The sequence below is a fragment of the Protopterus annectens genome, chromosome 2.part2 (assembly GCF_019279795.1).
Source record: "Protopterus annectens isolate FY-2018-M chromosome 2.part2, PAN1.0, whole genome shotgun sequence".
Classification (NCBI taxonomy): Eukaryota; Metazoa; Chordata; order Ceratodontiformes; family Protopteridae; genus Protopterus; species Protopterus annectens.
Genome location: NC_056730.1, coordinates 346,712,739 through 346,730,089, shown reverse-complemented (window position 1 = coordinate 346,730,089; position 17,351 = coordinate 346,712,739). Strand labels below are relative to the sequence as shown.

General features: G+C 39.4%; 1 protein-coding gene across 1 annotated transcript in view; it reads right to left on the bottom strand.

The window, feature by feature from the left end:
* COL19A1 (collagen type XIX alpha 1 chain) overlaps window positions 1–17,351 on the bottom strand; it is a gene marked incomplete in the record, with an annotated part of 3,251,042 nt that overhangs the window by 210,751 nt on the left and 3,022,940 nt on the right. The window contains 1 exon segment of the mRNA XM_044063894.1: window positions 13,914–13,980. Coding sequence (XP_043919829.1) covers window positions 13,914–13,980 — 67 coding nt within the window.

Genomic DNA, 17,351 nt, shown 5'->3' with positions numbered 1-17,351 from the left:
TCCTTTTTTTTCTATTTTATTGTATATCCAGGGTGGTTTGTTTCTGGGGATAGTTCTGTGCTTACTTCTGGTAGGTACCACAGTTTCTATGTATGATAGGCATAAATATCCCCTCAGCCACCTGTAGAAGATAGAATACAGTGATAAAAACTTGAGGCAGTCTGCACAGGACATGTTACTTCTGCCTTGTATTCTTTTAGTAAGGAACCTTTGTAGACATTACAATTGTTGGAGATATCTGGTTAGGTACATACCTAAGGGGGCATTGTACTCAGTGATAGGTCTAAATGTGGAATGCAGTGGAAGAATGACTTTCTTGACCCTAGATGCCATACCTTTGAAAGATTTCCTCATTACTGTAGACACAGTATGGTCAAAGGCTATTTTACTGTCTATGTGTGTACCCGAGTCCCTGACTTCTGTGTTAACCCTTAGGGGTGTAGTATCAATATGATAGTTACCAGGGCTGGATGACTTCCTGAAGGATACTATTATGCATTTCTTGACATTTAATTTTAGTGAATGGCTCTGAGACCAGTTATTTGCCTGTGACAGCCCTTCCTAGAGAACATTTGTGTCAGTGGGGGATTTTATGACCACTCCTAATTCGTAATCATCTACAAATTTAGTTAGCCACAGGCCATTGGTATTGGTCATGACTTCAGAGAAGTAAATGCCAAAAATGAGCAGTCCCAGGACCAATCCCTGAGGGAATTTACTTTTGACTGGTCTCATTGTATAGGTGGGCTCCCCAATTCTAACTTCTCAGGTTCTGTTTGTGAGATAGCTGGCTATCCATTGGCTGATATAAGGGTTTATACCTAAGCTCTTGAGTTTGTCAATAATGCCCAAGTGGATTATTGTGTCAAATGCCTTGGCCAGGTCAAGGTAGGCAGTGTGAACCATTCTGTCCTAATTCATTGCTTTGGTGACCTTCTCAAAGAAGTCCACCAGGTTGAATAGGCATGACCTGCCCTTGACGAGACCAACTTGGATTAGGTCCAGTGTCTGGAGGTTTCCTATGTCATTACTGATCATATCCATGTTAATTCCTTCCATGGCTTTGCCTTGTCTGAACATGGCAACTGCTTACTGCATTATAGCAAGCAGCTTGCTACTGTTTAAACGTAAAATAAAATAAATAAAAAATTATATCCCTCTCTTTTCTTTAAACTAAAACCTGAGCTCTAGAGTGCTTCATGCAGATAGGGTATTAACCATGGCAGATGTTTGATACATTTGTAGCAAGTAGTTTGCTACAGTTTAAAAAAATAATGTTTTTAATTAAAACATGAGCACTGTAGCTCTCCATGAAGGTAGGTTATAAACTATAGCAGCGGTTTGCTACATTTGTAGTAAATAGTGTGTTTCGGTTTAAAAGCAGAAATATCTTTTTAAATAAAATATGCAGAAGGAGGGTTGGGGGTAAGACACATAAACAGGACCTGAATGGCTGGGGGGGGGGGTTGTGTCATGCATCTGGCCACAAGCCAATTGTTACAATGTAGGGATTGTCTTATTAGAGGGAAGTGCTTTACTTTTGTTTTTTTTTTTCTTCTTTGATTGAAGAGCTGAGGAGGTAGGGCACTGGTTCATGGTACCAGCACAGGGTGGTGGCTTGAGCCAGCTGCACTTATGACTGACTAGGTTTCATCGAGTTTCAAGAGCAACTCTGCATGACCTGCTGTATTCTCATCATTTGGAGAAGGCATTGAATTTTAGCAAACCATCAGTTACTGGTTTTACTGGGGTTATAGAGTTGATTTGGATTTCAAAGGAGACAGCTTTATGGTTGAGATATTGGGTGCAACATTCTCTAATTTTTGTGAGTATGAGGTCCAGTATGCTGGAGTCTCTAGTGGGTGTTTTCACTATTTGGTGAAGGTTGTTTATATTTTAAAAAAGTGCAGGAATCTCAATGCTTGCAGATTGAGCCAGGGTAGGATTCCCAATCTATAGAGGGGTAATTAAACTCTCCCATTAGTAGAGTATTAGGTTGGGGGGTAAGTGTCTTTAGTAGGTTTAATTATGCATTGTGAGCTTTTTGGGACATGGAGGGTGACCTAGAGCTGTCCATGATATTGTACAGGATTTTGTCTATAGTGATCTGCACATGAAAGAACTCCAGAGCATCATCCTGCTTGACCAACCTAAAAACATGCTTGGTATTGCTGTATCTTGAGGCATTTCTACCTTTACCTCTTGTCTGTGTAGCTACTGGTCTAAAAGTGTGGGAGGCTTTGAAACCATGTAGTTGCAGGGTACTCTCTGCTGCTTTAAACTATGTCTTGGTAACTGCACTGATGTCTCTATTCTTAAATGTGAACTGGGCTTGCACAAAGAATATATATATATTTTTTATCTAGAGTCCTGGAATTGATCAGACATATCTTGATGCTCAGATTAATTGATTTTGCCATGTAAGTAGGTTTGTTGATTTGGCATTGTCTGAAAAAGGTATTATGGTAGAGTATAACATTTTACCCAATATATAAAAGCATAGAGGGGCACGTGCAGACCACTCTGTGCAATGCAACATGGTCTGATAATCATGTCCGCCTAAGTTGACAAATATTGGATCCCCCTAGACTGACACAAGAAAGACAGCCAATTGTTAAAATCAGTTGTCTCTTGATCATACTGTGGCATCATCCCTAGTGATGGTAATATGCTCATACTGTGGCATCATCCCTAGTGATGGTAATAAGATGATACTGTGGCATCATCCCTAGTGATGGTGATATGCTCATACTGTGGCATCATTCCTAGTAATGGTGATATGCTCATACTGTGGCATCATCCCTAGTGATGGTGATATGCTCATAGTGTGGCATCATCCCTAGTGATGGTGATATGCTCATACTGTGGCGTCATCCATAGTGATGGTAATATACTCATATTGTGGCATCATCCCTAGTGATTGTAATATGCTCATACTGTGGCATCATCCCTAGTGATGGTAATATGCTCATACTGTGGCATCATCCCTAGTGATGGTAATATGCTCATAGTGTAGCATCATCCCTAGTGATGGTGATATGCTCATACTGTGGCATCATCCCTAGTGATGGTAATATGCTCATACTGTGGCATCATCCCTAGTGATGGTAATATGCTCATACTGTGGCATCATCCCTAGTGATGGTAATATGCTCATACTGTGGCATCATCCCTAGTGATGGTAATATGCTCATACTGTGGCATCATCCCTAGTGATGGTAATATGCTCATACTGTGGCATCATCCCTAGTGATGGTAATATGCTCACACTGTGGCATCATCCCTAGTGATGGTAATATGCTCATACTGTGTCATCATCCCTAGTCATGGTAATATGCTCATACTGTGGTATCATCCCTAGTGATGGTAATATGCTCATACTGTGACATCATCCCTAGTGATGGTAACATGCTCATACTGGATGGTAAGATGCTCATACTGTGGCATCATCCCTAGTGATGGTAATATGCTCATAGAGTGGCATCATCCCTAGTGATGGTAATATGCTCATACTGTGGCATCATCCATAGTCATGATAATATGCTCATACTGTGGCATCATCCCTAGTGATGGTAATATGCTCATACTGTGGCATCATCCCTAGTGATGGTGATATGCTCATACTGTGGCATCATACCTAGTGATGGTGATATGCTCATACTGTGGCATCATCCCTAGTGATGGTGATATGCTCATACTGTGCCATCATCCCTAGTGATGGTGATATGCTCATACTGTGGCATCATCCCTAGTGATGGTAATATGCTCATACTGTGGCATCATCCCTAGTGATGGTAATATGCTCATACTATGGCATCATCCCTAGTAATGGTAATATGCTCATACTGTGGCATCATCCCTAGTGATGGTAATATGCTCATACTGTGGCATCATCTCTAGTGATGGTAATATGCTCATACTGTGTCATCATCCCTTGTCATGGTAATATGCTCATACTGTGGTATCATCCCTAGTGATGGTAACATGCTCATACTGTGGCATCATCCCTAGTGATGGTAAGATGCTCATACTGTGGCATCATCCCTAGTGATGGTAATATGCTCATAGAGTGGCATCATCCCTAGTGATGGTAATATGCTCATACTGTGGCATCATCCCTAGTCATGATAATATGCTCATACTGTGGCATCATCCCTAGTGATGGTAATATGCTCATACTGTGGCATCATCCCTAGTGATAGTGATATGCTCATACTGTGGCATCATCCCTAGTGATGGTGATATGCTCATACTGTGGCATCATCCCTAGTGATGGTGATATGCTCATACTGTGGCATCATACCTAGTGATGGTGATATGCTCATACTGTGGCATCATCCCTAGTGATGGTGATATGCTCATACTGTGGCATCATCCCTAGTGATGGTGATATGCTCATACTGTGGCATCATCCCTAGTGATGGTAATATGCTCATACTGTGGCATCATCCCTAGTGATGGTAATATGCTCATACTGTGGCATCATCCCTAGTGAAGGTAATATGCTCATACTGTGGCATCATCCCTAGTGATGGTAATGTGCTCATACTGTGGCATCATCCCTAGTGATGGTAATATGCTCATACTGTGGCATCATCCCTAGTGATGGTAATATGCTCATACTGTGTCATCATCCCTAGTCATGGTAATATGCTCATACTGTGGTATAATGCCTAGGGATGGTAATATGCTCATACTGTGGCATCATCCCTAGTGATGGTAAGATGCTCATACTGGATGGTAATATGCTCATACTGTGGCATCATCCCTAGTGATGGTAAGATGCTCATACTGGATGGTAATATGCTCATACTGTGGCATCATCCCTAGTGATAGTAATATGCTCATACTGTGGCATCATCCCTAGTGATGGCAATATGCTCATACTGTGGCATCATCCCTAGTGATGGTAATATGCTCATAGAGTGGCATCTTCACTTGTGATGGTAATATGCTTCTCAATGCTAGCTTCATACTAGCCTGAGATACAGTCTTAGAGCTCCACATACTTCTCACCTGCACATATTTTCAAAGAATGTCCAGATTTTTGCCTCATATTTTTGTCCATTTTTTAAAAAAATGTGTTTTTTCTGGTAAATTAGTGGCAAATCATTAAAGACTGAAGTTAAAAAATAATGACAGACATGTGTGTTCCACACTTCATACTATTCAGACAAATAATGCCAATGTAACCCTGCTATTCTATCAACTTTCTAAGTTTGTAAGAGCAATGCTTAAAACTTGTTTCTATTTTTGGGTCTTTGTCCCACTTTTATTTACGGCTTTGTCAATATTTCTTGCTCTAAGAGGTTGAGAGGTATGGAGCTCCATAATGTCAATCTTCGGGTTCACGACATGTGACCGAAATTTCATATGACCGACGCCCGTTTGACTGAGACCAAATGACCGAAATTTCTTTTTACCGAAAACCCATATGACCGAAAACTCATTTGACCGTAAAACAGCACTGGCAGGTATTTGCCCTGTTCCCCACTGTAGTGTGATCCTGGAGTTAGAATATATTGTTGGGGGGGGGTGTGGAGGCTTTGATCAGATATTTTGTTGTTTGATTTGAGATTATTTAGTGAAACTGAACTTTATGGGGGGCTTTGCCTCCTGCGCCCTCCACACCACCCTAACATTATATTCTAACTCCAGGGTTGCACTACAGTGAGGAAGAGGGCATATACCTGCCAGTGCTGTTTTTCGGTCAAATGAGTTTTCGGTCATATGTGTTTTCGGTCATTTGGTTTCGGACAAATGGGCGTCGGTCATATGTAGTGAACCCCAATCTTCATATAGTCCAGGGAGTTACATCTCAGGTCATTTATACCTACATGAGCTATGATGAAATCGTACAGGTGCCTGTGGTGTAGTGACTTCAGTGTGTGCATGATTATGGCAGATCTTAGCTCCAGATAAGAAACAAACTGTTATACTCCTTGTTCAGCCTGGTCAGAGGAGCATCACTATGTCTTACAATGAAGTCCCCTATGATGAGAGTCCTGGGAAGTGTGTTTGCTTGCCTGTATGTGTGGTGTTAGGTGTTCTTTTTCCTTGGGGGTGCTGAGGCATAGCTTTGACAACAGAAGGTCTAGGTGATATGTGTTGTTTAGAAAGATTGCTTTAAGTGCCTCAGCATACATTAGTCTATGCATGTGCTGTGTACTGTGTGAAGTGGGTGTTGTGTGTGTGGTTTCGACAATCTGATATGCACTTGTATGCGACAGTTTTATCCTCCAGTGTCGTTGTGTAAGTACATCTCTCACATACTGTCTGTTTCTTTAAGGATTAAGTGGTTGTTACTAAAAATGATCCAACTACTACATTGTCTCAAGATGTCCATATCCACCAAGCTGGCTACAATGAAGTTAGGAAATTGTATATCTATGCTATCCTGTCCTTTGATTGGTGAGCTGCAGTTAGATAGCTATAAAGGGTACTTTTTTGGTGCAGAATGATATGGGTGGGTGCTTTATTGGGGCAGATTATGCTAACAGTACTAAATTCTACTAATTATAATGGTAATGTTTACACTCTACACCCAGCTAGCTGCTCTAAGCTTGTCTGCATACAAGGCATTTGCTCTATATTTACTGCTTTACAGGGTATCTATAGGGGCAATTTGCTTTCTGGGATGGATCTATGGAGAACAACGTGTGGACAGAGTACTTACATAGCTTACACTACAGACAATAAGGTTGAAAAAGGGGAGGAAATGTCTTAGGAAATCAGATTACCATAACGGGTAGAGGCCAGAGGCACAGTAAAACCAACAGCAGGAAGGGGGGGGGGGGAGGTTCCAATCAAATAAAGTCAATATTGGAGCTCTTTCAAAGATCTTCACTTAATGTCTCAGTGGGGAGTGGAACAGACTCAAAGAACAGGGGAACAGAAAGGCACTGGAATGCAACTTCTCTGAGCTTCAGGTTAGAATTTCAGAAACTGTAGCTCAATGTCTCAGTAGGAGATGGGGCAGACAGAAAGAACAGAAGAACAGAAAAGCACTAGAATACAACTTTAAGCAGATGAATGATAAGCAGAATATAAAATTGCAGGATCGAAACTGGAATATCAACAACTGAAAAGCAATGAAGCACAAATTCTTGAGCAGAAAATAAAAATGCTCCCACTACTGAATTGTACTGCAGTTTAAGGCACCAGACTGCAGAAATTTACTATTAACACCATTTATGGAAAAAATGCAGTAATATGACTTAATAAAGCTCAAATCTGGTAGCAGCCCAGAGTTCTGCCACAGCTGTGAACAAAACTACAAAACTAAGGCCCAGCAGGGTTTAAAATACAAACAGCTAGCTTTTACAAGTAATTGTACTTGTGGAGAAAGAAGTGCAATATAATGTAGAGAGTGAGTTTTCCCATGGCACTCCAGTTTTCGTCCACTTCCTAAGTACATGTAATACACTGGTAACTCATATTTTCCATAGATCTGTCAGCAGCACATGCTTGTGATATAATAGAAAAGCCAGGCAATTTTTTTTACAGTCTCAGGCATATAAGAGACCCGTCCATCTAAACAAGTTATGACTGAGTGCACTCTCTATAGCACCAGTTGTGAGAGTGTAGTTTACCCCTTGACACTGAGAGCTCGCCTTCTAGCCACAACTGGCAGGAGCATCTTCCAGGCAGCACTACATGTCATTCACAGCACAGGCAATGAAAGCATTTACCCCTGCCCTAACCCAGTCTAACTCTGCACAATGCAGGCACTTCATCTCAACTGTAGATCCAGTTCCCACCCTATACACACTATAACACACAACCACTGAAAGCTACCATCACAGCATGGGATTAAAAACATATGCCATTCAATCAATTGTCTCACTGACAATCTCTACTTACTCTGGAGCACAACCAAACCAGGACCCACCATTTCCCCAGAATAGGTATGAGTGTTGCTATTCACCCCTGCCCATCCCTACCCCTTCCAATGTCCAAGCCACTACTGGGTCATAGTCAGGGCTTTATCCTTTTATACCACAGAGATGGACTATAGTCAGAGAGAGGGGGTAGATGTGTCCATTATCTCTAAAGCAAGGTCATTTATATGCAGATTTAAGGTGCGCAAAAAGCTTTTTCCTGAACAAAGTTTGTATCCTTTTATTTTCTGTAGAAGATGATTCCAGTTTGCAGCAGCCAATTTACCAAAGCTTTTTTTTTTTTCAAACTACTTTACTGAACTGTGATGTTTGAAGGGTTAGCCTATAATGTGAGTTTTCAGTTGGAAATTATGGGAAAGATTTCATCCATAATTCATTGGACAAACACAGGCAGTATCAATTCTAAAGACATTTGAAGGTGAGGATGAACAGCAATAGGGTGGCATGGGCCCTAACTGGTTCATATGTGGTTACTGGACATACAGCCCAGGAGCCCAAGGAGGAGCCTAACCCAATTTCCCCAGATCACTGTTTGGTTAAGTGACTTGCTTAAAGTCACATAGTAGTAGTAGTAAGCTTAAAGAATCAAACCATGTACTTCAGAAAGCAGCTTGTTAACAGCTTGTAGCCTTAATCCTCTCTACTGCCTGCCATTTCATGACAGTACTACAGTGATGCTCATTCCTGATTAACCGATTTATGATCCAGCATTTGCTAGTTATTGAAGTGCCACTCAGTGTGGAAGAAATATGGTGGAAACATGAATATTGTGTTTATCGGGTTGGGCCGAGGGCAAAAACGTGCAAGTTGTAAAGCTGGAATATACCATTACAAAAGCGAAAGGTAAAACCATGTGTAGTGTACTGGCATCAGTCCTTCATACCAAACCTTTTCAAGAGTCCTAATAAGGTCTAGTCTATGCTGAGAATGGGAACAAGGATGGCAGATATATTGCATCTATCCTAATGTAAAAAGTCTTATGAACACGATGCTTATATTCATTAAACATAGAACTGGAGCTTTTCTCCTCGGGTGTCCACTGAAAATGGGCCACAAGCCCAGTTGGGCAAACCCGGTTAACAAATGTCAGTAAATAAATAAATAAAAATAAATAGATGGGAGTTTGTTTGAGAGCTAAAAGTATCCAGTGGATATAAGAAAGATACAGAATGACAACAATTCATTTTATAAAAATAAAAGCAAGAACTACATAGCTTCCATAGATGGAAACCTGAGGGGAAACAAAATGGGAGACTTTCATCACATCATACAACGCACAGATGCAGAAACCTAATTAAAGGCCCTAATGATAAGCAATGCAGATGGATTCTAACATGCAAAATTTATACACTTGAGTACATTAGATTGTGAATGTAAAAGTTAAAATGCAGATGAAATAGGTACTGCTGATTTCAGCTTTTGTGTTAACTTGCCTGAATGTATGTGCCTGTGGCTAACACCTTGTGACAAGATTCAATGTTTCTATTTTAGTATTGCAAATAATGAGACCTACTTTAAAAAAATCATTCAGTTCTAAGCTGAACTTCAAAGGATATCAGTTACCTCTCTCATGACATGAAAAAAGCTGATCCAAATTGTATTGCTGTATCAATCATAATCAGCCTAGTATTACCAGGCTGCCTTTTATTCATTTTCTGCTCTGTCTCTGATAATGCCTTCTTGATGATGATGGATGATATAACCTCAGGGCTTTAACCCATCTTCCCTTCTGATCCTGGTCATGGAATCATTTTTCCCATAAGCACTGTCACACAGCAGTCAAGACAGGCCATCTGTTGCATGACAGCAAGTCCTGGCACTGCTCATTCTGTAAAGCACAGCAATTCTAAAAGGAGAAAGTTCCCATTTGTTCTTCAGGCAGTGAAGGGATACGACAGTTCTGTAATACAGAATGCTCTAGAACGATAAGGAATAATGCCATAGCAGACATCATACCTTTTCAAATGACACTGCTGATGGGTCTTGCAAATGCATAATAAAAGGTACTTCCTGTTATTTCAAAGAGTTATATGGGACTCTCCTCAAACATTTGCCTGTTTCAGTCCTTTACTGTTTGCAATGTGCTTTTGGCAGAGACAGAGTTCACACTCTAACAAGGGTCAATATGATTAAATAGCATTATCTCTCAGGAACTGCTGCTGCTTTTCCAGATGTTTTTAGAGCTGTGGGTTTGACTTCAGTGGCACTCAGTCATTTTTGGGGGAACAAAACAGGACAGGGGTCTCAGACAGTATAGCAGCATTTAAATATTTAGTTACATGCAGAAACATGCTTCTGTAAGCTAATAGCTGCTAATAAAAAGACAGAAAAGCCTTTTTAAAGAAAAACAGATTTGCAACTGTATTTTGCAGTGCAATAGAAGACTAGTGATTTATACTACTAAAGTAAATTGTGAATGTGCGTTTGACCAAAAGTGCTTAGAGAAAGAGAGAAGACAGGAAATGGCATAGATAAAGAAACCAAGACAGCTGTGACTTTAACTGACAGGTTCTGTGAGATATATTACTTATTGTTTTGGGTGGAGTACAGAGACCTGATAGGTGGGACAATTATATTTTACTGTTTCTTTCACTGTTTGTTAAGCAGGCATGCAGACCAGTCCTTCATAGACCCATTTCAGTCATGACACATGGATTGTGAAATCAGCCAGCATTCAGTGACAATGGCTGTCAGTACTTCATGTTCTTGATGTAGTAGATTATGGTGAGAACTAGGATGTGGAGGAAGAGAACCTTATGAGAATGTGGTGGTCCTTGGTCAAAGATGCTGTCATATGCTGACTTTCAGGATAAGAAACAGAGATACATACACTGGTATAGGAAATAGTGAGCAACAGAGATACACACACAGGCAGAGGAGATAAGGAGCAGCAGAGATTCATGCAATGGCAGAGGAGATGGAGAAGAGCAGAGATGCATGCAATGAAAGAGGAGGGAGAGAACAGCAGAGATGCATGCAATGAAAGAAGAGGGAGAGAACAGCAGAGATGCATGCAATGAAAGAGGAGGGAGAGAACAGCAGAGATGCATGCAATGAAAGAGGAGGGAGAGAACAGCAGAGATGCATGCAATGAAAGGGGAGGGAGAGAACAGCAGAGATGCATGCACTGAAAAAGGAGGTGTAAAGCTGCAAAGATGAATACACTAATAGGGGACACACAGAGCAGCAGAGATGTGTGCACTACCAGATGAGAAGGTAAGTCATGAGATGTGAGAATTCTTATTTAAGTGATGTTGGTGGGTAAAGCCTTGGGCAGGATGGTATTTCAGTATTTAAATATTCTGCTTCACAGATGCATGATTTGAAGTTCAGCCATGATGTCTCATTACTATTTTGAGAAGTATGCACGTTCTCTCTCTAGGCTGACTTGTTTCCTTTCCCCTCTTTAAATTATACTGGCTTAATGTCAGCTATAAACTGTCCACACCCATTGTATTTTTCCTTGCCTTTGTGCCCTCTGACATAATCAAAGGACGCTCAGAAGATCATCTTACATGGTTAACACACAAGTAAAAAAATAAATCAGCAGAACAGAAAGTGTAAAGAATGTGAAGACAAATGACACAAGTTACAGGCCAAACACTGCTTCTAACTCTCTAAAGTAAACTGTGCAGGTCTATACAGATATCTGAATAGAACAAATGCCTCTTGTTATATGAAAACTAGATCTTGTTACTTTATAAACTGCAAAGTTATACTATCCTACTTCCCCACAGAAACTCTAGAAGATATAACACATTTAACCAGTGCTAGGCACATTGGCAATATTTTGACATAAGGAGTCACATCCCAAAGACATTCCATAACTCTTATCTATATATGTATCTTTCTAGCTATAGATTTTATAAATTTTGCAACCAATTAGGCAGCATATTTTTGAGACATGTGAGGAAACTAGAGCACACCAAGCAAACACAAGCAGACACACAAATTCCATATAGGCAGTGACTGGAAATCCTGGAGCTGTGAGATCAACATTTTATTACAGACCCACCATAATGGCAGTCTGATGTGACATCAAAGGATCTATCACAACAATGTTTACGGCTGTGGAATTATATTAGAGCTACTGGTGAGTAAACAAAATTTGTAATCGAAATGGGATGCCAGTCCATCAAATGTTCCATCACAGAGTCCTCTGCTGAGTATGAAACCAAGAAGACACAAAACCTAAGGAATGCACTGAATAATACATTACAGCAGCCTTAAAAAAGTTATTAAAGTCTATTAGATTACATCATTTTGTTGAAGCTGATAAAAATGAATGACTGCATGGCATAAACAGCTCACTGGTAGTTCTGCACTAGATGCATTTCAGAAAAATATAATAAGAGCAGTACTCATTTAATTTCACTGACTGTTAGTCAGAATATGTCATGGTTTTCATGGCATAATGTTTTCATGCCCAGTGGGAAAGATACAGGTAGGTGGCATTATACCCTGGTCACAATGGCTCTTAAACAAATATTTCTGCATTTAATGAGTTAATGCATAATTCTTGGTAATGAATTCCACTTACTCTGCATCTATTTGTGTCCCCAGGATAGTCTAGCTATCTCCTCACAGCACAACCTACCAATTGGTATTTTGAAACTAAATTAATACAATGTTTGTAATCACTTATAGTGGGAATTATCACACTCGGTTCTCAAGCCTATACACTCCTTAATGACTTTGTACTACAGCGAAAAGCATGGCCTAAACTCACCAGTACCAGTGGTGTCATGGCATAAAGCCCTCCCAATGGTCCTGGTAGGTGGAGTTCGACTAGCAACTTAGGTACTTGATAGTGCATGCAGATGGTGCTTGACAGTGCTACCAGATAAAATGGTATGCAGCAGAGGAAGGGTGGGACCATCCTAGGGAGGAGGGAGGGGTTCAACCACTCACCTGTGTATATCTACACACACACACACACACACACACACACACACACACACACACACACACACACACACACACACACACACACACAAACACACATTGTCACTATCCCTCAGAGAAAGGACAATGATGAAGAGTGTCCTAGTGGTGGGCATTAACCTCAGTGAGCTACCAGTGAGTGGTAGCCTTTTTAGCAAGTGTTCAGGAGCGCACACTTGAAAAGGGAGGGTAATACACATCAGTGTGTTTACACAATTCACTCACCATCCATCAGAATGATGGCCCTTGACTTGTCTGAAGGTAGAATCCCCCATGAGTTTGAACAAATAGGAACTGTTTAATATATCAGATGGTTCACGGGCAAGGGGGCAAAATCACTTAAGGAAAAAAAGATATACTCTCTAAACAGACTCTTACACATTGTCTGCAGGTATTCAGGTGCACTGACCATGCATCATTCTTTCCAAGTAGTACATCAGGGGGCTTTCTAAACCTGAATTAATCTGTACAGCCTGCACACTAATCTTTAGCTTTGCTTCACAGAAAAAAGTCCTTCACAAAAAGTGCTGTTATAAAGGTAGGTAAACATTAACGGAATTAAACAGTTAACGTTGAGAATTAAAATGTACATTTCTTTATGTTTACTATGACTTATTTTCTGTCTTAAAACCAGAAACAGGGTGCCATGGTATAGACATGCAGACTTTCTGATAGATGTACATATGATGACTTTTGTTCCCTGCAGAATTAATTTGCAGAATAAGTTGTTCTTTGTGGTGCATTAAGGATTATAATGACATAACAATCTCTTTTCTAACATAAGAGTTACACTTACTAACTTACACTGCAGAATTGATATAATACCGTGATTCTATTATGGTTAGTAGCTTGTAGTGTATTTTTTGGAAAGTGTGAAAGCATTTAAAAAGATACAGATTTTCAACTAGAATGTATTAAATATTTCACGAAAATGAGAATACAGGAGGAAACTGTATTTTCAGAAACTGCTTTCAACAGATGGAATCATTTAGTAAATACTGGTTACTGTGAGTACCTGACATAAATATAAAATTATTGAGTGCTCATAATGAAACAGAAGTTTCTTACCATCAAACACCCTCATGACTTCTTGTATGATGAAGTGTTTAATTTCTTCAGACAGAATAGAAGTTCCCTGATATAAGAGAAAAGAACATGATTTAAAATGCGGATGTAAAAAAATGAACTGTCAGGTTCTTCAAGGCATTCCCTGGTGTTTCAGACTCACATTTTTTTCTGGTATATAACCAAGCATTTAAATACGCTGACCACTGCAAATACATTTTTGAGTAAACAAAGGCACTGACAGAATAATGATTTGTTTCATTATGCCACATCCTGCTAAGAATAATCATAGAATGACTGCGAGGAAATTAACTCCTGGATCTGCAGCAAGTTGAATAATTTATAGAGTTTTAAAGGCACTATTTGCGTTTGTTAATCTGCATCTATTAAAACTGTTCTCTTTGTAGATGTTTAAAGCATTTTGCTATGTCTGTAGCAATTTTTATTTGCATGCTTTAATTCTTCATTTCTATATTTCTGTCCACGTTTGCCTAACTGCTTCAGAAACTGCAGCCTTTGAAACATCTACATATAACCAACAGAAGCAAAAAGCCATTAGTGGAAGTACATCTGTCATAAATGATATGAGACACTAACATAGTACTGATGTTTTGTATATACACACAATCATAGGCAAATGTTTCTCTTTAAGGGTTACATAGCTCAGAATTTTGCCATGTATGAGCAAATTACTATTTGTTTAAATTGTGTTAAAAATGTTAACATGATAAATTACAAACTGCCTGCACCTTTAATGCACTTTTTTCATTGTTATGTAAGTTAAATCTTAAATACTAATGCCAAGATTTTATATCACAGTCCCATGTCTTGTGAATTTTGCCATGAAAAGGATACCGTTGGTTAACTGGGTAAGTCCATTGAGAACAAAGTCTTTTGCAGGTGTGATTGTCTAGCAATGTCTAGTTAAGCGATTTCCTCAGAATCACAGAGTAGGCAAATGTTGACTATGGGATTGCTGCAGATCCTTGATCAGGCAACACATATTCTTAAACCTCTGTATCAAACTGCCAGAGTATTACAAGAAAACTGATATGACATGACGCAATTTATCTAAACAGTTAAGGGTTCAAGTATCACTGAAGTGCAGCTCATATTATTACCTTAACAGCCGATGTTAATGCCTCTTCTGTTAAAACTCCCATGTAGAATTATATAAAGGAGGAAATAAGATTCCCTGGAATGTGTCCGTACTGGGGTATGAAGAGATCATGATGACCAGATATGCATACATGCATACTAAGGTGGGGGCATGTATAGATAATCCATGGATCAGATCAAGAGATGCATTATCATACTTGATATAGAAACAAGACAGCAATAGAAATCAGCTAGTGTGACATAAAACTTTCTATGAACAACTTTCTTATGCTAGTGCATAAGTCTCTTAAAAATGTCTTCTGTAGAACACAATTTTGGAATGATTCTCAAACAGTACCTACTAATAACTAGGCAGATTATATAGCTCAATATGTATATTAAGACTTCTTTGTTGAAATTTCAGCTGCAGAAAATTGTCTGGCTGAACTCTTTCAAGAAGTGGTTTAGCTATCAGTCATAGACTATTTTGTTGTTTACAGAGTTTTCTCATCTTCATAGAGTGAGGGGGTGCAACACTTTTGCAAACACGGTAACCAAGATTAAGCAGTTCTTCCCTCACAAGGTATTAATGGTGTGTTGTAATGTGTTTGGTGCTGATGCCCTAGGTATTTGTTGAGAAGTTTGGGTATATTGACTTTTATGAGGTTATGAATTTCTTTCATCTTTGGACTCTACATATCTCAGTCTGTGCTAACAAGGTTAACAAAATTTTGTATCAGTTCTCCAGACTAACCATTTTTTTTTTTTATTTCTAGACCTTTATGAGATTTAAGGGTCCATATTTATTAAAAGAGGCATTTATCACTCAATTAAAAAAAAAAAAAAAAAAGAAAAAGAAGAAAGATACATGGATATGATGAAGACTTATTACCCACTCATTACCCTCTTTTCATAAGAAAGGTTACTGAGGAGACACTAGCTTTACAAATTTATTCGCACTTCATAGCTCTTGTCCCATTTGACCATTGCCAGTCTAGTTTTAACGCTAAGAAGAGTGAAAATTCAATCCATATTTGGATTGCTTGTGCCATCCCGATGGTGCAACATCAGAGGTTAAGGTTTATCTTGATCCGTCCGATTTCCCAGTGGTATTTGGTTCAGCGTACCATAGCATCTTGATGGTGTGTGTCAGACTAAATTTTTTTTTATTTTTTGGCACCATGCTGAGATGGTTGCCCTTTACCTTTTGGGCTGCTCACAGCATGTGTTCTCTGGGATAAATTCTACCAGTAGTCCTGTGCTAGAATGTGTGGTAACATCGCAGTCATATATATGCTGTCACACAGGGTTGTCTTTGAAAAAAGACATATCTGTTACCAACTATATGCTGATGGTATTCAGCTTTATTTTCTTTTTTACACAGGTGGCTGTGCCAAAATATACAGCACTCAAAGATGGTCCTAAGTCCATCTTTCATTGGATGTCAAGAAGCCAGCTGACATCCAGTCATCCAGCTCATTCCAGCAAAGACTGGGGTGGTGCTGGTTCATGTCATCATCTGTCCATCAAATTGTCTTTATCTTTTCCTCAATAATTTATATGGAATAATATTTATGTATTTGTATAGGTCTGGGTATAAATGTGTTATCAGGAAATGATTTTTGGTGACAGATTTACATAACAATACAAGGTATTGACTGTCATCATACCTGTCAACTGTCCAGATTGTTACAGAATGTACAGAGTTTTGTGCCATATTTTTGGTCTGTCCCTCATAAAATTTGTAGTGTTTTGGCAAATTATTGAGGACTGTAGTTATAAAATAATGACAGACAATTGTGTTTCAGACTTCATATCCTTCTGTTATTCTAAGTTTATAACAGTATTATGCAAATGTAATTAATGCACCGTCATCTCCTCGGATAACTGTGACTCTCCTTCCTAAGAAGCCACAAATGTGGACATGACACAAAAGTAGGGAGAAGAAAGTTTAATGGTAATGTTAATGGCTGGGACATCTTTGTCTTGCCATATCATGCCTTTGCTGTGTGATTCATGCTGGCTGGTTGTCACTGCCAGGCCTTTTTCTAATATTCTAATTTTTTCTAGCTCTATACAGCCTATGTCCTGCATATGTAAAACAGCTGCTTATACTCCACTCTGCATCTAGGGCTAACAGGTAATTAGGTGGGGGACTTAAAGCTGTTCCAGGGATCCATCTTGAAATAACTGTCAGATTGTCATTTGTTTACTTTGCTCCAACTATCTGGAATTATCTGCCTTAAGAATCATTAATCCTTAACAAATGAAGGTATAAATGAAAGAAATGAGGCATTTGTCTGCCCTCCCTGTACTGCTGCAGATAATGACCGGCTGCATATC